The sequence below is a fragment of the Phacochoerus africanus genome, chromosome 6, assembly GCF_016906955.1.
Source record: "Phacochoerus africanus isolate WHEZ1 chromosome 6, ROS_Pafr_v1, whole genome shotgun sequence".
Lineage (NCBI taxonomy): Eukaryota > Metazoa > Chordata > Mammalia > Artiodactyla > Suidae > Phacochoerus > Phacochoerus africanus.
The window spans coordinates 16,099,424-16,123,104 of record NC_062549.1 but is presented as its reverse complement, the minus strand read 5'-3'; the positions used below and the strand labels follow the sequence as shown (position 1 = coordinate 16,123,104).

General features: G+C 44.9%; 1 protein-coding gene across 2 annotated transcripts; it reads right to left on the bottom strand.

Moving 5' to 3' along the window:
• Window positions 1-1,899: 1,899 nt before the first annotated feature.
• Window positions 1,900-23,284, bottom strand: C6H8orf76 (chromosome 6 C8orf76 homolog). 2 transcript variants are annotated; one of them, XM_047783320.1, is made up of 6 exons: window positions 23,125-23,284; window positions 20,843-20,938; window positions 19,971-20,180; window positions 14,778-15,223; window positions 10,615-10,747; window positions 1,900-2,240 (listed from the first exon to the last, which is right to left on the bottom strand). In XM_047783320.1, exons 1-6 carry the CDS (start codon window positions 23,239-23,241, stop codon window positions 2,043-2,045), a joined length of 1,200 nt encoding a protein of 399 aa, XP_047639276.1. In that variant the 5' UTR covers window positions 23,242-23,284; the 3' UTR covers window positions 1,900-2,042. The 2 variants fall into 2 exon arrangements, with proteins under 2 accessions (XP_047639276.1, XP_047639275.1); XM_047783319.1 differs by having other exon boundaries at window positions 19,971-20,114; window positions 23,125-23,269.
• Window positions 23,285-23,681: the final 397 nt, after the last annotated feature.

Below are 23,681 nucleotides of genomic sequence, written 5' to 3'. Positions count from 1 at the left end.
ACAAGAGAGTCCTATCCTTGATTTTCCAGTTTTTTTGCTTTTTAGGGTCACACCCACGGCATATGGAGGTTCCCAGGCTAGGGGTCTAATCGGAGCTACAGCTGCCAGCCTACACCACAGCCACAGCAACGCGGGATCCGAGCCACATCTGCGACCTATACCACAGCTCACGGCAACGCCGGATCCTTAACCCACTGAGCGAGGCCAGGAATCAAATCTGCAACCTCAGCGTTCCTAGTCAGATTCGTTTCTGCTGCACCATGACGGGAACTCAGTTTTTACCGTTTGAAGTGTCTCATGGAAAACAAACAGGCAATGACAAGACAGAGTAATAGGGGTCAATATGGGGTCAAAGGGCAGTGAAGGAACACAGGGCAAAACCTCCCACTGCTTGATGGGAACAGACTTCGGGAAGCTAAAACCAGGTGGAGACCTGTGAGCCAAGTATGAGTTAGCCACACGAAGGGTGGGTGGGGAGAGGTTCCGGGTAGGGCTGCTGGAGTGAAAGCCAGGCAGTGACAGGGCACACTGACGGTGGAAAGCGGGGAAGACGGAAGCCCTTGGGAGCCAAAGGCAGTGTTGGGAAGGGCTTAGAAAACCATGTGCCCTCTGGGCTCTATCCTGTGGGCCACCCACAACTAGACATAAACCCCATGACAACTGGACCTCAGTGATTGTCAATGACACAATGACGGAGTGGGGGCAATGGGAACTGTGGAGGAATTTCTATACTTTTTAATGGTTCCTAGAAACTGAAACGTCTGTTAAATATGCAAAGTCTTTTGTTTCACATTAGAGACAAAAGACTACCCCTGCCGTGGCTAGTCGTGTTCTCACCCACATTCAGAGTCTCAAACAATAACACTGGATGAAGTTCTGGGTCTGTTATTAAATTCCACTTCTCATAAGGGAGCTCTCCCCTCCCAGACAACTCGAGTCAGGCAATGGCCTTGTGTAGGTAAGGATGATGTCGCAGACTGATTAAAATGTGTGTGGCTGGAAGGAGAGGGTGATCGCCTGAGACAGAGCTCCAGGGTCTCGTGTTTCTGTACATCTGCTGAGCAAGGGCCTAACAGGCCTTCACCCCAGACTATCATGTCAATGATGGTTTCATAGCAAAGAGCCTTAAAAAGGAGAGCCTGTCCTTCCTTGGAGCACAGGGCAGCCCCGCTTAGGGCTCGTTATAAAGGATCTGTGCTTCCTGAGCTCAGGGTTCTTCTCCTGTAACGCACCCCAATCCAAGGGAGCTCATTCCTTTGGGGGCCGGTATGTGTCACCCGCCTTAGGACTTGGGAGGCAAAGAAAATGATACAAATATGCTAAAGCCTGTCCTGCTTTCTGGGCCACAAGTAATGGAGTGTCCTTCGGCATCTATGAAACTGGAAGATTAACAAACACGTGGGCTGACAAGTGTGGTAAATCTCAGAGCTCGGCGCACCCTTCCCAGAAACGGTTTACTGTCACACTTCGACATGCGTGGTTGCTCCTGATGAATTCACCTAACCAACGTGGATGCTTAGGCTGTTGATTATAATACAGCAACTGTTTTTAGACGACTATGAAATCTAATAGCCACTTTTATATTCTTTCCCAAGAGATATCTTTTGGAGGGGCAGTATGCCTCAGATAAGTGAATGGTAAAAACCTAAAAAGAAAAGAAGTTCCCATGCAGCACAGCAGAAGCGAACCCGACTAGTATCCTTGAGGATGTGGGTTAGATCCCTGGCCTCACTCAGTGGGTCGGGGATCTGGCATTGCCATGGCTGTGGTGTAGACCGGCAACTGTAGCTCTGATTTGACCCCCGGCCTGGGAACGTGCACATGCCACAGGTGTGGCCCTAAAAAGCAAAATCAAAAAAAAACAAAAAAAACCCCAAGAAACTGAACACAGTAGAAATAATCTGGAAGAGAAGCCATTTTTATAAAATATAAACAATCGTTTTTAATTCAGTAGATTCCACGATTAGCAGTGGATTCTGTCTGAAGTAAACCAGGACAATTAATACAGCAACAAGATGTTTGTTTTGTTTTCAAAGGGCCCACTAAACCAAGATTTTTATCTCTGTATGGAAGTGATTTTCAGAGGGACAGAAGTGGTCTTTGATCTTTCTGAACCACCTGTCTTCAAATTCTTTCGAAGATGCAATCACCAAGGCAGACAGGGCTGCAGGGCCAACACACTTCACCTCAGTGTGAACCTCATCTCTTATTTTTTCTGGGACGATATCTTCTCCCATAACCTGCAGTAGGAAGAAAAAAAAACCTGTCCCAATAACGGGGGCAGCAGACAAGGAATAGGAGATGACGCTATTCATCAAGTGTAAAGGATTCTGTACAGAAGGAGAAATTCTTTAGCAGCCAGGGGACAACTCTGACAATTCTACTTAGTGAAAAGAAATTTGTTCAGGAGTAGTGATCCCAGACCACATTTGTAATAGATCCCCTGTTTCCGCTCTCATCTTCCCGAGTGGACAAATCACTGAGGCACATGCGTGGCTGCAGTACCATTCCAGCTACAGGGAGCGCCAAGTCAGCCTTCTTGTACAAAGAGCATCTTCAGCTGGCAAGAATGCAACCCCCTGTGATTTCCCCCGTCTTGTAAAATGACGGAACAGCAGAGCTTGGGCAGAATATGACTGCTGCTGTGTAGACAGCACAGACTCCTTCTCTTAGAAGGTCTCCAAAGAAGTCAAGGCAGCAGAGAAGCAAATACCTTTCCCATCAGGAGAGACTCCATCCCTCCAGAAACGTTACCACAGCAACCTCAGGGACTTAAGGAGCAGGCCTGCTCTCTGAAGGCACAATACTGCTCCCTACTGGTCGTAACCAGGCCCAGATTCTGCAAAAGTTCGTCTCTGGCACAGCACCCACAAAGTCAAGTCTGTAGAAAGCTTGCTCCTGAACCCACTAAGTGATCAGTCCATCTTTGAGAAGGACAGCGAACTAAAATTATGTCCCCAAGCATTTCCCACTGTTTAGCATGAAAAGCTAGGGAGCCATGTGGCTTGACGACATAGAGGAATTTAAGTCACTTGGATTTGAACCAGATGATCTGTAAATTTCCTACAAACCCTGAGGTCCAATGTGTTCATAAATATTCAAATTATAATGGATCAGAAACCCACTCAAAGAACAGGTTTCAGTGGCTTTAAATCTTCAAAGACTACTTATTGTTTGAGACAGAGCTGACGGGATGAACAGCTTAACCAGGCAACTGTCAGGATTTATTAAAGCACAGTATTTTCACCAATTCAAAGACAATTCCTGTTTCATATTTTAACATTTCTGAATTCAAGATGTATCTTATAACCTCTGGTACGTCATAGTGTAAAGAACATCTTATTTTTCTTTTAGTGGAACATCAAATAATGATGTGTCTCAACAGCTAATGACTACTTGGACTCAGTGAAATGTGGCATTTTAAAATCTGGGATATAACATCAAAGTTAACAACAAAGTTTTTGTTTTTAACTAAAAAAAGAGAGGAAGTTTCCTTGTGGCACAGTGGGTTAAGGACCTGGCATTGACACCACAGCTGTGGCACAGACCACAACTGCAGCATGGGTTCTATCCCTGGCCTGGAAAATGCCACATGCTGTGAGTGTGGCCACACCCCCCCCAAAAAACAAACAAAAAGGAGAGAGAGAGGAGAACTGTATAACAGTAACATTCAAATAATGCAGTATTCCAAAAAGAGGGCTCAGCAGGTACGTCACTCACACATGCCAAAGCATCTGCAAAAGTCTTTGGCCAAATAAAAATTTTAAACTTCTATATACAAAAAATATCACAAACTTCAGAAAATACTGCAACACATAAAGGGTTATTTAGACAGCCCTCTCAAAATTAATAGGAAAAACAGAAACATACAAATAATGAAGAAAAAGCATGACTAGGTATTTCACAGGCTATAAATAGCTGACGACTGCATGAAAAAAATTGTTCATCTTAGTAATCAAATAGTAATATTAAAAACTGCTATCTTCACTAATGAAATTATAGATTTCAAAGAGTAATAATAAGAGTCACCACAGTGGCTCAGCGGAAACGCATCCATGAGGACTTGGGTTCGATCCCTGGCTCCGCTCAGTGCATTAGAGATCTGGCGTTGCTGTGAACTGCAGTGTAGTTTGCAGCTGTGGTGCAGGTCAGCAGTTGTAGCTCCAACTGGACCCCTAGCCTGGGAACTTCTTTATGCTGCCAGTGCAGCCCTTAAAAAGAAAAAGTAACAGTTAAGTTGCTCAACATAAAATCGTTGTTTTATGGTAAAAATGATTGGATTTCAGGAGTTCCCGTCATGGCGCAGTGGTTAACGAATCCGACTAGGAACCATGAGGTTGCAGGTTCGGTCCCTGCCCTTGCTCAGTGGGTTAATGATCCAGCATTGCTGTGAGCTTTGGTGTAGGTTGCAGACGCGGCTCGGATCCCGCGTTGCTGTGGCTCTGGCGTAGGCCGGTGGCTGCAGCTCCGATTGGACCCCTAGCCTGGGAACCTCCATATGCCGCGGGAGTGGCCCAAGAAATGGCAAAAAGACAAAAAAAAAAAAAAGATTGGATTTCACATGGCTCAACCTAATTTCTAGGATTAGGGAAGGAAAATCAGTACTTTCATATGTTGCTGGAGGATATATACACAGAAGATTTTTTTAATGACAATTTGGAAATATGCTTCAAGTCTTTAAAATGTTCATACACTTTAACCCAGTGATTCTATTTCCGATAATCTATTCTAAAACAAATACATGTATTTTTTTTTGCAAACTTATTAAAATTTGTTAAATGTTCAGCATAGGACTTAACGAAATAAATGATACTACATCAAGAGCTATAACTGGACTACTAAGCAGCCGCTAAAAATTATGTACTCAATATTTAAAGATACAGGGCCATGATCATGTCACAATGTTAGTTTAAAACATCAAACTATAAAATAAAATGCAGTTTGGTAGTTCCTCAAAAAGTTAAACGCAGAAGTACCAGATGACTCAACGATTTCATTTCTAGGTAGAAACCCCAAAGAACTGAAATCAGGAACACAGATACTTGTATGCCAACGTCCGCAGCAGTATTGCTCATAATAGCCGAAAGGTGGAAACAATGCAAGTGCCATCAACAGCTGAGTGGACAAACAGGACGTGGTGTGTGTATATGTGTATATACCTTGGAATGTTATTCAGCCATAAAATGAATGAAGTTCTAATACACATGGATGAACCCTGAAAACACTGTGCTAAGTAAAATAACCCGGACTTAAAAGGACAAATATTACGTGATGTCACTGTTTGAAATATTTTGGAATATGTTGGAATAGGCAAACTCACAGACACAAAGAGCAGATTAGAGGTTACCAGGGGTTAGGAGGAGGAGGAGATGGGAATTATTGCCTAATGGTTACAGTGTTCCTGTTAGTGATGAAAAAGTTTTATAGATATAGTGGTGATGGTTGCACAACATTGGGAATGTAATTAACGCCACTGAACTGTGCGCTAACAATGACTGAGACGGCAAATTTTATCTTTTTTTTTTTCTTTTTTCTTTTTAACAGCAGAACCTGGAGCATGTAGAAGTTTCCAGGCTAGGAGTTGACCTGGAACCACACATTTGACCTACAACTTGCAGCAATGCCGGATCCTTCACCCATTGAGCAAAGTCAGGGATCAAAGCTGAATACGCAGAGACAGTGTTAGGTCCTTAACCCAATGAGTCACAACCGGAACTCCAAATTTTATCGTATATGTATGTATGTATATATGTGTGTGTGTGTTTATTTATCGTCTTCTTAGGGCCACACCCACAGCATTTGGAGGTTCCCAGGCTAGGGATCGAATTGGAGCTGCAGCCGCTGGCCTACGCAACAATCACAGCAAAGCCAGATCTGAACTGTGTCTGCAACCTACACCATAGCTCTCAGCAATGCCGGATCAAACCACTGAGCAAGACTGGGGATCAAACCCGCATCCTTGTGAACACTAGTAGGGTTCATAACCTGATGAGCCACAACGGGAACTCCAAATTTTATCTTTTTTTTTTGCTTTTCAGGGCCACACTTGTGATATGTGGAAGCTCCCAGGCTAGGGGTTGAATTGGAGCTGCAGCTGCTGGCCTACGCCACAGCCACAGCAACGTAGGATCTGAGCTGTGTCTTCGACCTACACCACAGCTCATGGCAAAGCCAGATCCCCGACCCAGTGAGCAAGGCCAGGGATCAAACCTGCATCCTCATGGATACTAGTCAGATTTGTTTCCACTGCGCCACAACAGGAACTCCCAAATTTTATCATATATATATATAAAATCACCAAAAGAAGAGGGGGAAGGGGAACTGTTATTGAATTAAAGAGATATAAGAGACAAAAGAATCAAAGACATGGAGTTCCCGTCGTGGCGCAGTGGTTAACGAATCCGACTAGGAACCATGAGGTTGCGGGTTCGGTCCCTGCCCTTGCTCAGTGTGTTAACGATCCGGCGTTGCCGTGAGCTGTGGTGTAGGTTGCAGACGCGGCTCGGATCCCGCGTTGCTGTGGCTCTGGCGTAGGCCAGTGGCTACAGCTCCGATTCAACCCCTAGCCTGGGAACCTCCATATGCCGCGGGAGCGGCCCAAGAAATAGCAACAACAACAAAGAGACAAAAAGACAAAAAAAAAAAAAAGAATCAAAGACAGTATGTGGACCTTATGTGGATCCTAATTCAAATAAAACAACCTAAAAAGAAAAAAGGTATGTAATCAAGAAATATTTAAGGATAATGGAGTTCCTGTCATGGCTCAGCGGAAATGCACGGAAACAAATATGACTAGTATCCATGAGGATGCAGTTTCGATCCCAGTCTTGCTCAGTGGGTAAGGATCTGACATTACTGTGGCTGTGGTGTAGGCCAGCAGCTACAGCTCTGATTTGACCCCTAGCCTGGGAACCTCCATATGCCACAGATGTGACCCTAAAAAGACAAAAAAAAAAAAAAAGGAATATAGGGTCATGCTCATGTCACAATGGGTTTTTTGGTTTGTCTGTCTGCACCCATGAGTATATGGAAGTTCCCAGGCTAGGGGCTGAATTGGAGCTGAAGTTGCAAGGCCTATGTCACTGCCACAGCCATGCCAGATCCAAACCACATCTGTAACCTATGGCACAGCTTTCAGCAATTCCGGATCCTTAACCCACTGAGCGAGGCCAGGGATTGAACCCACAACCTCAAGGAGACTATGTCAGGTTCTCAACCCACTGAGCCACAATGGGAACTCCTGTCACAGTGTAATCAGAGCACAAGATCTGAGCACAAGCAAGCTGTAGCACAGGTTGCAGATGTGGCTCAGATGCAGTGTTGCTGTGATGTAGGCTAACAGCTGTAGCTCCAATTCTACCCCTAGCCCAGGAATTCTGTATGGCACAGGCTGCACATTATCATCCCAACGAGGGCCCAGGAATCTGTCGTTTTTAAAAAGCTCCAGAGGTATTTCCTATGTACTATCCAGGTGGAGAACTACTATTCCAACCAGTCCACAGATGAACCAAGCATGGTGAAGGATATGAAGATGTTTAAGACATCCTGCAAGGCTGTCATACTTATAAGGAACCTAAAATTTAGTTGAAAAGACTTTTTTTTTTTTTTTTTTTTTTAGGGCCCAAAGAGCTATCTATTCCAGCAATCACTCTCTTTGAGCCCAGAGGAAGAAGCAACTGCCACAGACCAGGACGTTTAGGGAAAGCTTCCTGGAGGAAGGGGTTGGGTCTTTGAGGATGGACCCAACCTCAATGGAGGTGGAGATGAGAAACCCATGATAAGTCTGTTAGACATGCAGATTAGTCTAGTGGAAGCAAAAGACTTGCCTGAGGAATGGCCAGGTCCTAACTGGGATTACTTTCTGGAAGGCCTTGGACATTATATCAAAGCACCTGAACTAGACCTAGACCTGACCTCTGAGGTAATGGTGACACATTTTATTTTAGTTTTTTTTTTTTTTTTTTTTTTTTTTTTTTTGCTTTTTAGGGCTGCACCCGCAGCAAATGGAAGTTTCCAGGCTAGGGGTCGAATCAGAGTTTCAGCTGCCAGCCTACGCCACAGCCACAGTAACACCAGATCCCAGTTGCATCTGTGAACTACACCACAGTTCATGGCAACACGAGATCCTTGACCCACTGAACAAGGCCAGGAATCGAACCCATATCCTCAGGGATCCTAGTCGAGTTCATAACCCACTGAGCCACAACAGGAAATCCCTTATTTTAGTTTTTAAGCAAGCAGGTAACACGGTCAAAGCAATATTTTAAGATGAACCCAGCAGCACAGATCAAGACAGTTTTGTGGGAGAAAGCAAAGAAGCAAGGGGATAGGGCAAGAAATCACTGTGAGTTGAACATGAGGTGACAAGGGTGCTGGTGGTGGGCCCTAGAGGAGGGGTGGGTGTGGCGCCTGGTGGAGGCGAGACTGGAGAAGAGGAGGCCCACAGCAAGTACGCGTCCAGGTCTGGGTGAAGGGAGAATGACAGGTGGAATTGATGGAAAAATGAGGTCTAGAACAAAGCCGTGGTTCTCTCCACCTCCCTTTTGCTTCTTCTCACAAGACTTACTGAAGGCCAGGTCCATGCTGGGCACTGACCAGAGACTGACTAAATGGGGTTTGTTGGTTGGTTGTTTCAAAACAGGGTTTTGACACGTAACCCCATTTTACACTTGTACTTGAAGTGACAGCACATCGATAATCACCTCAGATTAATCACTCTGCAGGTAGCTAATCTGAGATGGGACTAGAGATACAGACTGGAGGGTTATCAGCCCAGAGGTGACAAGAGAAACTACGAGCATGGTTCTGATTTCTGTGGGAGAGAGAAAATAGAGAACTCGAGTAAAAGCTCAGGGAATGCCATTTATTTAAGACACTCAGGAAACTAGCGGAGTCCCAAGAGGCGGAGGAATGTTAAGACATATAGGAGAAGGCATTCCCGTCGTGGCACAGCAGAAACGAATCTGACTAGGAAGCGTGAGGTTGCAGGTTCAATCCCTGGCCATGCTCAGTGATTTAAGGATCCGGTGTTGCCGTGAGCTGTGGTGTAAGTCACAGACACAGCTGGGATCCTGCATTGTTGCGGCTGTGGTGTAGGCTGGCATCTGCAGCTCCAACTGGACCCCTAAGCTTGGGAACTTCCATATGTCATGGGTGTAGCCCTAAAAAGCAAAAAAAAAAAAAAAGAAAGAAATATAGAAAAAAACTAGACTAGTGTAGCTGCCCAGAAGCAAAGAGAAGAGGGAACAAAGGGTGAGTGGTCAATAGCTCCAAATGCCATAGAAAGATGAAGGAAAACAAAGAAGAAGGGAAGGCTACAGTAAATTCAGGAGAGAGTGTGTATCTGTGTGTGTCTGCGGGCTCAAGGGAAAGAGTCCATAGAAGGGAAAAGGTTGGAAACGGTGCAAAGAGAACAGACAGGAGAGCATCATCCCGGAAGAGCAAAAAGGAGTCCACATGAGAGCGTAGCCTGGGGAAGGAAGACAGGCTAGATATGCAATCGGCATTTCTTGAAAGAATGATGTGAAGATATTATTGAACAGAGTTATTCTCCTTAGAAAAGTACCTGAGCTGTCAAGTTTCAACTATATACTAAAAGGAAGTAGCATGAATATCATATAATCTTCAAATGTCATCTTAAGAAATTTCCAAAGCTTTTTTTTTTGGCTGGACCAGCAGTATGCAGAAGTTCTCGGACCAGGGATCAAACCTGTGCCATAGCAGTGGCAACACCAAATGAGCCACCAGGGAACTCAAGTGTACTTTTTTTTCCTTTTTTTTTGCCTTTTCTAGGGCCGCTCCTTTGGCATATGGAGGTTCCCAGGCTAGGGGTCCAGTTGGAGCTGTAGCCTCCGGTCTACACCAGAGCCACAGCAACGCGGGATCCAAGCCGCGTCTGCAACCTACACCACAGCTCACAGCAACGCCAGTTCCTTAACCCACTGAGCAAGGGCAGGGATTGAACCTGCAACCTCATGGTTCCTAGTCGGATTCGATCACCACTGCGCCACGACGGGAACTCTGCGTATTTTTTTTAAAGCTAAAAAAGTTAAAACAATAACAACAACAAAAAAACCCTGACATCTGAATTTCTCTGCAATCATCAAAGTAGTAACAGGGTGCAGCAGAAAACAAACAAACAAACAGGCTTGGAACTGGATGGGTTCAACCTAGTCCTGCCGCTTAAAATCTGACCTCAGGCAAGTCAGGGCCTCTCTGAGCCTCACCCCAGCTCTCCCTATCCCACGGCTGTTACAAGGGTGAAGAGAGGAAAAAAAAAAAAACACAGAAGAGCTGCCCAAATGTCAACATTCACTCCTTCATTCATTTATTTAGCACTCACAAAACAATTGTGGGGCATTTCTGATGTTCAAGCAGGCAGGTGCTGACAAACGCCAGCAAGTAAATGAAACACAGCGCCTGCCTCCTAGCCCTGCAGGACAGAGGATGAAGAGGCCACTCTTGGGGGTTGAGTGACCAAAAGGAAAGTAAAGGAAGGAGTTACAGAAGCCTTTTAGTAGAGGAAATTTGTTCCTGCTTTTTAAAAAATGGTCTTGGAGCCAGGAAAAATATCTATATGCTTCATTTCACATACACCCCAGGGGACACACTCACCTCTGCTATCAACAGCAAAGTGTCTTCTTTGAAGCTGAACCCTTTCATTTTATCTTCAATTTCCTGCTGAGTCCTTAAGTTCTTCTCCAAAGCAAACGATGTTTGCTGAGATTGGGCAAGCTGAAGCAAAAGCCTGCAAAACAGAAAGGTCCCGATGTGTGGGCTTGCACAAAGGACAGCAGCAAGGACACGTTCACACGTGGCCCGGGAACTGGGCTGGGTGTGAGTCCAACTAGGTTAAAAAGAAGGTACTCGCCTCCATCTGAATCCCTAAAGCTCCTTACTCTCAACAAATGGCCCAACTTTACATTGGAGAGTCATATCTTCTAAAATTCATAGACCAAAGCTTCTCAAAGGAATTCTTTAGAGGGCGAAACCTCAAAAAGGCTTCCTATGGAAGTCGAGAGATTGAAAGCACGAACAATTTGGAGTGAAAAGAAAAAGCCTCCCAGTCAGAGGCTCCCCCCAGAAGTGTCAGGATATGTCCCTTTGAAGTCAGTGCTCTTTGTCCCCTTGGTCTCCCTGAACCCACAGCAACTTGACCCCAAGGACTAATGAGATTCCCTAGCCCACTTCAATTACCCGAAGGAGGCCCCACCTTCAATGACCCTCTGATGCCCACCCTGCCCCTGGCTCACCACTAACCTCCCTACAGGGTCATGACCCCATCTCTTTTCTCCTCCTGCTGCTTTCCTCCCATGCTCCTTCTCTTCTTCTAAATTATTGAATGTGCAGATTTTTCCAATTTCCCTCAGGTCTCACTACTACACCCAGAGGCACTCAGCTCTCCTGCTTGCTCCTTTCCTGCCTTGAGGAAGGCACCACACGCTACTCAGGGCACAGGCGGACCCTGGGGAGCAAAACAGGCCACTTCTGCTTCCAGGTGGAAGGAGAGTGAGCACAGCGAATAAGATGACCTCAGGCAGGGATGAAAGCTATGAAACGAACACTCAAGACAGCGCGGATCAAGTGTCTACCTCAGGTGGGGCAGTGATGGAGGGCTTTCCTGAGCTGCCCCTCGAGCTAAGATTCAAATTCATGGTGAACACACTCAGGAAGAGGGCTTGGCAAGGGGAAGGGGGCCCTGACCCAAGAACCAGCTTGACAGGTCCTAAAATCAGCAAGCTCTCTGTTGCCAGAATACAGCTAAGGAGAAAACAAACTGCAGTGAAAGAGGAGAAAAAGACTGGCAGAGCCAACTCCACGAGATCTTGTAGGCCAGGGAAAGAAACATGGAGCTTACGTAAGTGCAGTGGGAAGCCACTGGCGTTCTATTAAAAAACACGAACTGGGAGTTCCTGTCGTGGCTCAGTGGTTAGTGAATCTGACTAGAAACCATGAGGTTGCAGGTTCGATCCCTGGCCTTGCTCAGTGGGTTAAAGATCCTGCGTTGGCGTGAGCTGTGGTGTAGGTTGCAGACGCTGCTCGGATCCCGCGTTGCAGTGGCTCTGGCATAGGTTTGTGGCTATGGCTCCGATTCGACCCCTAGCCTGGGAACCTCCATATGCCATGAGAGCAGCCCAAGAAATGGCAAAAAGACAAAAACAAACAAACAAACAAAAAAAAAAACCCAAAAAACACGACCTGCTCGGCCTTCACCCTGCCTGTTCACATCAGCTCCCTGGCCTCAGGATGCATTTACACGTGACCTCTTAGGTCCATGCTTCCTCTCGCGTGCTCCCCAAATCACTTGAAAATACAGCTTATCCTTGCTCCACGTCATACTCATTCATTCCTCAATCCTCTGCAATCTGCCCTGTTACACCATCGCTACCTTCTCAAAGGTCGCACATGACCTCGTAGCTTTCAAAGCCTCCCATCTGATTTCCTGGAGCTCCTTACTCTCCACCTCCCTCCTTCTGAACTCAGCTCCCGTTTCCTAACGGAAAGCGCCAGCTACATTTTCACCCTACATCTGCCCTGCTCCCCACCCCACCCTCGAGTGACCTGTGTCAGTGGAGGCACCACCATCCACACCGCCCATCCTCATGCCCAGGGCAGACTCTTCAGGGTCGTCTAACTCCTGTCCGACCCCACCCCCCCATCCTGTCCTCCCCACACCAGCTGGTTGCAAGCTGCCTGTTCCATCCTCAGTGTCGTTTAGTTACAGCTCTTCTGTCGGGCACTAGCAAGGCCAAGGCCTCAGCACCATCTGCCCAGTATTCCACGGCCCTTTGCTGGTGCTCTGAGCTCCAAACTCCTCCTTCTAATACATCCTCCCAGCCACCAGATCACTCTGGAAATCAGAGCTGTCGTCACACCACTTCAACATTTAACACCTGCGAATACTCTTCGAGCTTTCAGCCTAGGGATCAAACACTTTAAAACAGCATTTAACGCCTTGCGCTGATAAAAATGAAATAACAGAAGTACAATGTTTACTTAATGCTTACAATATACCTTGCACTATGATAAGTGCTTCAGATACTTTAATCCTTGCAACCCCACAAGGTAGGCATCTTCCTCGTTTCTCCATCTGTCAAGATGAGGAAACTGGAGACCAGAGAGCTGAAGTAATTGGTACAAATGCAGACAGCAAAGAAGCGCAGAAGTCCAGACCCATCCTCTCAATAACAATTTATCAGGTTCCCTAAAATGTGATCTGCCTCTGAGGTCCTGCCTCCTACTTGCTATGCCATCTGGGCTTCATGGTCCTCAGCCTACCTCTTGGGCTCTTGCCACCAACACAGCTCTCACCACACGAGACGGTGTGTGATGACACTTCCACGCTACACCTGCACTTCCTCCCCTTCACAAGACATCCTGGCAAGAACACAGGCTCTGGAGTCAAAGACCTGGGTCCAAGTCCTGGCAACACTACACCGCTGCGCCACAGTGGGCAGGATTCCAATCAGCTCCAGTCTGTACAGAGGAAGCCCAACACCTACCCAGAGTGGTGAGGGTTAAAACAACATCACGGCCACACAGCACCTGGTGCACACTTATCTACACAACGGACCGACGTTCCCAGGAATGCAGGACGCTTCCTTCCTCCTCCTTCCTCCTTCCTCCTGCCTCTCTGCACAGCACACTGTTTAGCACCAGTGCTGGCGGGCATCAACCACGCGTGGTTTCCTCAATGCAGTGAGTAGTTTTAGGAAAGGGATTCTTTTCAGAGGTCCTTTAGGATCCCAGCACCCATCAGGTGCCCTGCTCACCTCTGTCATTCAATGTACCTCTGAATTAAAGTGCCAGAGGCAGTGCTAAGTGAACACCTGTTGAGCCAAGTTTTTTTTTTTTTGCTTTTTAGGGCCGTACCCATGGCATATAGAGGTTTCCAGGCTAGGGGGTCCAATCGGAGCTACGGCTGCCAGCCTACGCCAAAGCCACAGCAACATGAGATCAGAGCCATGTCTGCTCATGGCAACACCGGATCCTTAACCCACTGACCGCCACCTTGTGGTACCTTGTCGGATTCATTTCTGCTGTGCCATGACAGGAACTCCTGCTGATCGAAGTTTAAAATCCACCATATGGATACCGATTTTCAGTTAAGCCCCACTGTTAATCAATATTTATCGAATTCTCCCGAGTTAAAAAAACAAAAAGAAAAACCCAACACGATGTTTTTTGGTATCATTGGAGACCTAAGAGAGTCTGTTTCGCTCGCAAATTACGAAATTGGTCAAGTGTATTCTCTCCTCTCTCTTTTACACTATAGAGCCAAAACCATGGGAGTCCCTAAAACAAGGGAATTCCCTGAAGGACGAATTAAACGTTGTTTATTTGATCTTTTTCTTTTGTCTTTTTAGGGCCACACTTGTGACATATAGAAGTTCCTAGGCTAAGGGGCAAATCGGAGCTGCAGCTGCTGGTCTACACCACAGCATAGGCCATCCCGAAAGGCGGGATCCAAGCTGCACCTATGACCTTCACCTTAGCAGTGCAGTATCACTGAGTGAGGCCAGGGATCGAACCTGCATCCTCATGGACACTCGTAGGGTTCTTAACCTGCTGAGTCACAATGGGAACCCCAGAGTTTTGTTTTTAAATCTCACATGCTAAAAGGACTCACTCAAAGGATTCCATCTAGACCACGGGAAAAAAGCCTCAAAAACATATACCAAGTGTCTAGCCTAAAATTTTTAGAAGCTTAAAATTAGAAAAATAAAACCTTTACGCTGAGCTTAGCACCATGTGTGTTTAACCCACTCTTAGTTTACCTGGTTCGTATAAAAGAGGCACAGGCTTTCATCTGAGTTTCTGGTAGTAACACCGCCGCTTTCTCTTCTGCCACACAGTTTTGAATATTTTTAAGAGCTTTCTCATTCTTCTGGTTGTCACTGCTGCTCGCTTCCACAGAAAACACAGAGCTCATTTCAGGGAAACACAGAAGACAGTCTTTTCTCAAGTGGGGAAAGCAGGATTTGAGAGTTTTGTCACTCAAGGTGTTCTGTTCCTGAGATGATGCAAAGGATGCTGAAAGTGCCAGCCCCCGACTCAAGTAAGCCTCTGCCAACTTCCCCCAGTTCCAAGGATTAAAGGGATGCAAAGAAATCAGTTTCTGTAGGCAGAAAATTGTTTTCTCCAAGTTCTGCAAACTTGAACAAATAGCAAACTGGAGGTAGAACACAGTGGTTAAGTGGTCTGTATTAGTTGCCTTATTTTCCTAAGGAGAAAAAACGAACATTAAAAAGTTTAAACTACAGGATGTTTCCCACATAAAAATGAAGATGTCTAAAAATCCAAGTCATGCATCTTACATCTTTCAGTAGCCGCACTAACAGAGTGGACTCAGTATTTTTCAACAAATCTCAGTTTGAAACCACAAGCCTAGATAAATACATACTACCTAACAAAATAATCACCAGTCATTCCCAAACAGCCCAATGTCACAACAGTAGCATAATTCAGGTGATAGTGGCCTAGCAAAGTTCAGAACTCAAAACCTCTATCTCAGTTAAGTTTTGCTTTGTATTATAATCTTTATTGTCCTCAGCCAGATATCTGAAAGACCAAGCCAGCTTTTTTATACCCTGGGCTAATGGTTCCATTTTAATCTTCCAGGCTTTTCTAAAAATCCAAATGGTCATTTCCTTGAGGATTCAAATGGACTCTATTTCCAAACTTGGCTTGGACTTCTTAAACAGGATGGCCCTGAAGCTCTCAGTGTTTCATGATGCATCTTAATTGAATCCAAATGCCTTCTCTGGGAGCTATTACCAAGGCCAGTTATTTCTGGCCAGAGGGGGCTGCTTGGTTTCCTTCTGATCAGAAAATCCTTTTCAAGTCTCCTTACCAGAGCCATCACCTCTTGCCTAACTTGCTATATGGCAGAAGCCCTGTGGGTTAGGGAAAACAAATCTTCTTTTTCTAAGTTGAAGTCTTTGGAGATTCACTTGATTTTAAGTCTAAGGAAAACCTAGCCTTCTAGTATCCAGATTAAGCCCTTACATAGAACTGAGCAAGAAATATGAGTAAAAACTACCCATTATGTAGCCTGAAGAAACTGGCAGATCAGTGAGTGAAAGCTTGGGGAAGATTCTAAATATTTACATAGTGAATGAAAAGATAGGAAATAAAGCCCCAGGTAACCTATTTGGTCATACTGTGCCTTCCCAATAAGAACTAATCTGGTTTTATTATTACTATTGTTCAGTATTCTGTCCTTCCCCACAGACCACAGATGATTAAGTTCCAAAAGAGTTTGTGTTCAATGCTGAATTCCTAGTACGGAGCACAGCACCTCAGACATAGCAGATGTCTAATAACTGTTGAGTAAGACATCTTCAGGTCTTTTATTTATAATAAGGAAAGCAGCACATATAGACTGTTTATAGCAAATGTCACCTTTCTTCTACAACTGGTCTGCAGTGCTTTATACTGTTTAAAAACATTTTCACATTGAGAAAGCAAGCGTGTGTTGGGGTAGAGGCTGTAACGTAACAAACTATGATTTTCGTGATGGGTTTGATGGCCCACACAGTATAGAATTCTCTGGAAATTAAATTCCACTTAAAGGAATTTGTGTGATTTTTTTCAGAATATCACAACTTCTGTAATGCAATGGTGATGATGACAACATTTGCAGAGTGCTCACCATATGCTGGGCACGCATTTCTTTTTCTTTTTAGGGCAGCATCTGTGGCATATGGAGCTTCCCAGGCTAGGGGTTGAATCGCAGCTGTAGCTGCCAGCCTACGCCACAGCCACAGCAATGCCAGATCCAAGCTGCATCTGCAGCCTACAACACAGCTCACAGCGACACTGGATCCTTAACCCACTGAGTGAGGCCAGAGATGGAAGCCACATCCTTATGGATACTAGTCAGGTTCTTAACCTGCTGAGCCACAATGGCAACTCCAGTGCTTTACTCATTTAATCCTCATGACAATCCTTTAAAATAGATTCTATTACTATCCCCATTTTATAAAAGAGTCAACTGAGTCACTAAGATTAGATAAGTTGCCTGATGTCACAGAGCTAATAAGTAACAGAGCTACAGTCTATCCCACTAGAAATCGCAGAATTAAGGTACTTCAGAAGAGCTGACACATGGTAACTGGCCAAGGGGTCTCCCACTAGACACCAGATGAGCAGTGTGTGTGCAGGGTATGGATAAGGTTTTCTGTCTCCTTAGGATTGGATCCAGAATTGGGCACATGGTAGGACCAAAATAAATGTCTGTGACGCACATAAATGAAAAAGAGGGAAGAGAGTCATTAACTGTCAAAAAAGAGGTTTCCCGGAGTTCTCCTGGAAATTGTTCTTACCACAATTTCTCACATGAACACATCAGCCACTATAAGATGTTTAATTATAGAAAAGTTTCTATTACAAATTTGATTTAAAAACCATGAAGAAGGGAGGTAAATAAACTTCAATGGAAGTTGTGGGCATAGGAGCTCCTGCTGTGGTGCAACAGGATCAGCCAGTGGCGTCTCTGCAGCACCAGGAGGCAGATTCAATCCCCAGCCCAGTGCAGTGGGTTAAAGGATCTGGCACTGCCACAGCTGTGACACAGGCTGCGACTGTGGCTTGGATGGATCCCTGGCCCAGGAACTCCATATGCCACAGAGCGGCCAAAAGAGAAAATAAAAAAGGAAAAAAAAAAAGTTGTGAGCATAAAATGTTCATATCCTGATGTGCACTCCAGGACTAGCTGTCTGTTTTGTTCAATGCTGTGTACTGACCTGCCCCCCTACAGAATGTGAGGGACAATAACCACTGGGACAAAACTTAAAAATGGGCCAGAGCTAATAACAAAAGAAGAGTGTCTACAAGTAGGGAAGAAATTTTAAAATGAAAACAAAACACGGGGTACCAGGAAATGAGAAAACCATGTAAATAGGCAGAGTCCACTGAGATCACGTGAAGAGACCCAGAGAACGGGCTGATACCCACAGCCGATGCTGTTACTTCCTTCCCAACTCTCCTCCCCAACGGGGTGCCCAGCGGCCCGATGAACAGTTCTCAAAGTCCTGACAGAGGAGCTGAAAGGTCTTCTGACTGGTCCTTCCTCCTGCCTGGTAACCATCCCACGCTCTGGAGACCTGGCATCTGCTGACTAGCAAAGACTTTCTCTGAGCCTCACTAAACTAGAAGGAACCAGAGAAACCAGAGAGATAATCCAGCCCTGACATGACACTAATCTAGCTGCCATTGTGCTGCCTTCAATGATCTGGTGAGGAAGACAAAGGACAACAGAGATGTGCCGGAGATTCAAGGAAGGAAGAGAGAACATGCAGAACAGGAATGAAGGAAGGGTGGCTGATGTCTAGAAAAAGCAACTTAAAGAACCAAAGCTCCTGTTCATGTGCAGACCAGAGAGTCTGAACACTGTTAAACCCCACCAAGTTCACTGAGTTCATTCCATGTACTTCCATAATTTTATCTTCCAGCTTAAGAATTAGGGGGAAAAATGTAATTGTAATGTATACATGTAAGGATAACCTGACCCCCTTGCTGTACAGTGGGGAAAAAAAAAAAAAAAAAAAAAAAAAACAGTAGTAAAGTTTTTTAAATGTTAAAAAAAAAAAAAAAGAATTAACCCACAATTAGGGAGTTCCCATTGTGGCTCAGCAGGTTAAGGACACAAGGTTGTCTCTGTGAGGTTGCAGGTTCAATCCCTGGCCTCACCTGTGGATTAAGGATCCAGGGTTGCAGCAAGCTATGGCATAGGCCACAGATGCAGCTCAGATTCTACCCTGAGCTTAAGAACTTATATAGGCCACAGGTGTGGCAATAAAAAGAAGAAAAAGAACCCACAATTAGTAAAGGGAAGAAAAAGAAAGAACAAAACACAGCTGTTTTCCATGTTTTGAAGACAATTACTGCCAAGATTTTCTCTCACTACAAGAGGCTGAGGTCCGATGCAATGAACCACTCACAAGCAAATTTTGGTATTTCTTTTAGTCAATGAGATGGAGGTGGGCAGCTCAATAATTTCATGCATACTTCAGGCTGACCTCTGGTTCAAGATCAGTGCCTTGTTGCCTCTTTAAGACCCTTTGAGGGAGTTCCCATCATGGCTCAGTGGTTAATGAATCCGACTAGGAACCATGAGGTTGCGGGTTTGATCCGTAGCCTTGCTCAGTGGGTTAAGGATCCAGTGTTGCCGTGACCTGTGGTGTAGGTTGCAGATGCGGCTTGGATCCTACGTTGCTGTGGCTCTGGTGTAGAACGGAGGCTACTGCTCTGATTGGACCCCTAGCCTGGGAACCTCCATATACTGCAGGAGCAGCTCTAGAAAAGGCAAAAAGCCAAAAAAAAAAAAAATGACCCTTTGAGGAAGAAAACAGGTCATCTGTAAACTAGGATTGGTCGATTTAGACCAAGCCCCATATAAAATTTACATGAAAACCCTAGGTGTTTTAATCTGAAAACAAAAACAAGCAGACTTGAGAACTACAGAGAACTGCTTTTTTTTTTAATTTTTTAAAAAAATCTGCAGATTCCATTTTAGAAAGGATTGTTTGACTTAATATGCTATTTAGTCAATTTTTTCCCTGTTTATAAAAGTAATACATGTTCCTTGTAGAAATTTTGGAAAATAAAAATCTAAGAAACAACAACAAAACATGTAGAGAAGAAAACAGATTACTGATAATTCTTCCACTTTGAGTTTTTCCTCCTAACAAAGAGTAAAACCTTTGTGAGTGAGGTTTTCAGGCAATGAAGTATTTTGAGCATAACACAGGAAAAAAAGATTACAAGGAAATGATTATATCTGGAGCTCCAAACTGTCCATCACAATAAAGTTCTTTCACCACTGACAATTTTCCTCAGCTTATCCAAACCCACAGATTTTGTTGCCAGCAGAAGTTGTTTTTTTTTTGTTTTTGTTTTGTATTTTAGAAAATAAACTATTAAGCCATCCCAGGGAAGCAAATGTAAAAAAGCCCTGGAAAACTCACCAAGTTTGTAGCAATCTCCAGGGCCTCCTCATGCCTTCCCAGGTGAACAAGACACCGAGCCTGGCCCTCCTGGACATCCCTTTTCATGGCAAAATTCGTAGAGGGCAGTTTTTCTGAGATACTGGAATATTCCTGCAGAGCTTTCTGGCAAATATTTGTTAAATAAAGGAAAAGGAGAGAAGAGGTGAAAAGAAAGGAAGAAAAGAAAGGCTAGAAAAAAAGAATTCAGTTAGTGGGGTGAGGTGTTTTGTCTTTTTTAGACAAAAAGTAATGTTATAACTGACCCTTCGAGGAACTAAAGTAAGACTTGAGTATTTCAGTCCATACTATTTTTCTAGAAGGTAGTCAAGAAATGGCTAAAGAATATAACTAAAGCATTCTGGAGCCCAAAGACCAGGATTTGAATTTAGTTAGTGATTTACCACTAACCTGCTGTAAAACTTTTTCATCGGCAAAATAACAACAGGACTCTAGACAGGATGATATGAGGTCTACATAAAGTAACTACTTGTTAGTTCATCCCTTTTCTTACACATTTTGGGGTGCTTTCCTCCTGTGGCCCCACAAGGTATCTGTGCTAGAGACTCCCACATAATGAGATACAGAAGCTGGAGAAATAGACCTACAAGGATCCTCACAAGCTCTCTATACTGGAGTTATAGGAAACAAAACAAATTATATACAGCCTTGTAGAAAAGGCCAGAAACTTGGGATTCTAAGATTACAAACACATGGCACAAAAGATTAAATTGATCTTCACAAACAATACCCTCATAACTTAATATTTAAATATGCTGTTATTTAAATATGCTGTAAGGGACAGCACAAGGGCCCGTTTCAAGTGGCACAATCTTCTCTATGTTAAACTCTACCTGATACTCTTGCCGTCTGTAGGCCAGGTCCCCTTTGAATTTCTGGATGGTTAGAGCTTCCACATCATCACTGCTCCCTGCGTCTTCATAAAACCACTAGAAATTGTGAAAATAGCCTATTATAGAGAATGAAGCTCTGCTTTTCCAGCCCACACTCAGAGGCAAGTTCCCATACATAACCAATTAAACCTCAAAAACAGGTCCTTCTTCAGGATAAGACTCTGGAAAACATCTGACAAAGAATGACAATTTTAACAGTGGCCCAGTTTATTAAAATTATCACAAGTAATAAATACACCAAAGCACAATACCTCAACTAAAAAAAGCGCAAAAGTTTATGGTTTTATCCATAGCATTTTTAACTTGGAGTCATGGTGCCTGGGAACCTACATGAAACTAGCACAGTTCACAATGGTTCTTTGAGATGTTTTCCTGCAGAGAAATTTTTAGGATGGATGGAATAGGGATTGACAACTCTTTATGGAAAGGACACAAGAAAAGAGAATTGTCAATTTAGTGCCACTATGAAAGTGTAAAAGCCAAAAGTAGAATCTAAGGAGTTCCCTTGTGGCACAGCAGGTTAAGGACCTGGCACTGTTCCTGCAGTGGCTTGGGTTGCTGCTGTGGCTCAGGTTCATTTCTGGCCCTGGAACTTCTACATCCTGGGACATGGCCAAAAAAAAAAAAAAAAAGAGTAAAATCTAAGCAAAGTGGAGACAGAAATTCAGGCTGAAAGGGGGCTTCTGTGCAATCAAATGTCAAAATACTATATGAGAAATGTCTCAGAAAATGCCCACTGGAATATTTTATTCACTTTTCTGATTTAAGCCCTACAGAAGTGAAGCTGAGTCCTGATGATTGCACAGAGAACGTTAGGATGAGAACAGGGATAAATGGAAAGCACTCTGTGCACAAGTTTTCCAGCCCCAAAGAAGTGTCTTATCCTCCCTTTTACTCACAGTAAAACACACTGAGGCTGACTGACGGCTATGCCCAATTAGACGCTATTATATTCAAACATAACTGCATTTGTGATGGTTCCACCGTTAGGTCAAAATTTCTTGGTTCTATTCTCAAAAGAGTTGTCTGGGTATGACTGCCTCCTTAGTAATAGAGTTTCCATCTCAGCCTGATCCATCACAGCGGGAGAAAGCTAGCCATCCCCAGTTCTCCCTGAAGCACTGTGTAACTCAACAACCTATACACTGAAGCCATGTTTTCCTTTGTATTTTACTGCCCTCCAATCACACACTGTATCAGATTATGTACCAATCCCAACCTCTGGAACTGCACAACTGCAAACCTCCATCCAATTTTCACTATCCTACTGGGAAATAATCAAGCAAAACTGGCTTTCAGAGGCAAGAGTTCAGAAGGGGGTGGCTTTAAATATTCCATTCATCAGCTTTTTTAAGAGAGAAAAGCTGTGAACAAGGATGAGCCTAAGAGGGGACATTCTCGATAAGGTAAACACCTGGTCCCACACAAAGCAGGCAGGGAAAACAAATCTAACCAATTCTAAAGACAATTATTTTTTGGATTTTACTTTATGAAGTATACAGCACACCATGGCAAAGTATTACCTCATTCCACTCGCATAATAACTCTGTGAGCCGCAAATAACTTTTTTTTTTTTTTTTTGGTCCGGCCCTTGGCGTGTGGAAGTTCCCGGACCAGGGAGTGAACTTGGGCCACAACAGTGACCCAAGCTACCGCAATGTCAACACCGGATCCTGAGCCCGCTGTACCACAAGAGAACTCCCATCAAACACTATTTTTCTAAAATGACAAATAAGGAAATGACACTTTGAAGGGCAAATGGTAAGGCCAGTGCTGGAATTCAAGGGTCCAAGCTCACAGTCATGGCTTTTTAATGTGGTTCCACAGGACTTTGAAAGCCCTTTCCCTCCATGCTTTTAGTCTACAGGACAAGTACTTAAGGTCACGTGGAAAAACTGCATGTGGCAAGGAGGAAAAGTAAGTGAAATAAAACAAAAATACAATTCAGTAATTCCTGAGCGCCTGACATCTCTAAGTAGAGGATTTTAAGGAAAATAAGAGAACACATGTAAAGGAACCCAGCCCAGTGCCTGGAACATTCGTCGTGGGGGAAGGGATGGCAGGGAAGCCCAGGTGGGCATAAGATAGCCCAGCTGTGTCGGGGAGGGTTTGGGCTGGAGTTTGACAACGTGGGCGTGAGGCTTCCAAAGCCCGTCAGGCCGGGACCCGCGGAGTGCCGGGCTCAGGGGCTGGGGTGAGGCCGAGAGGCGGCGCTCTCTCACCTGCGGCTCGCAGCGCTTGGCGATGTAGGACGATGGCGGTCCACGCCGCCGCTCCCGCCTCTCCTCGAACACGGAGTCCTCAAACTCGCCGCCGAGCAACCAGCACCCGGTCTCCATTGCGCGCCCAGGACTCACGCAACGAGAGGAGGCGGGGCCTAGAGCTGCGCCCACAAGCGAGCGGACGCAAAAGAGGCGGGGCCTCGGAGCCCAGAGCGTGGCATGCTGGGTCTTGTAGTCTTTAGGCGGGAGCCAGAAGGGGACTTGGCCCACCAGGTTGAGCTGAGATTTTTATCTGATTCATGGCTGGAACAGAACTTGACTTCTCTGCTTCAGGAGCTGGACAGGGTGATCCTTAGGTTCACGCATCAAAAAACACTGGCCTCAGGGCAGCTGTTTAAAATTGATACCTACTGGGAATTCCCATCGTGGCTCAGCAGTAAGGATACCCAACTAGTATCCATGAGGATACAGGTTCAATCCCTGGCCTTGCTCACTGGGTCAAGCTGTGAGGTGTGGCGGTAGTTTGCAGACACAGCTCGGATCCAGCTTTGCTGTGG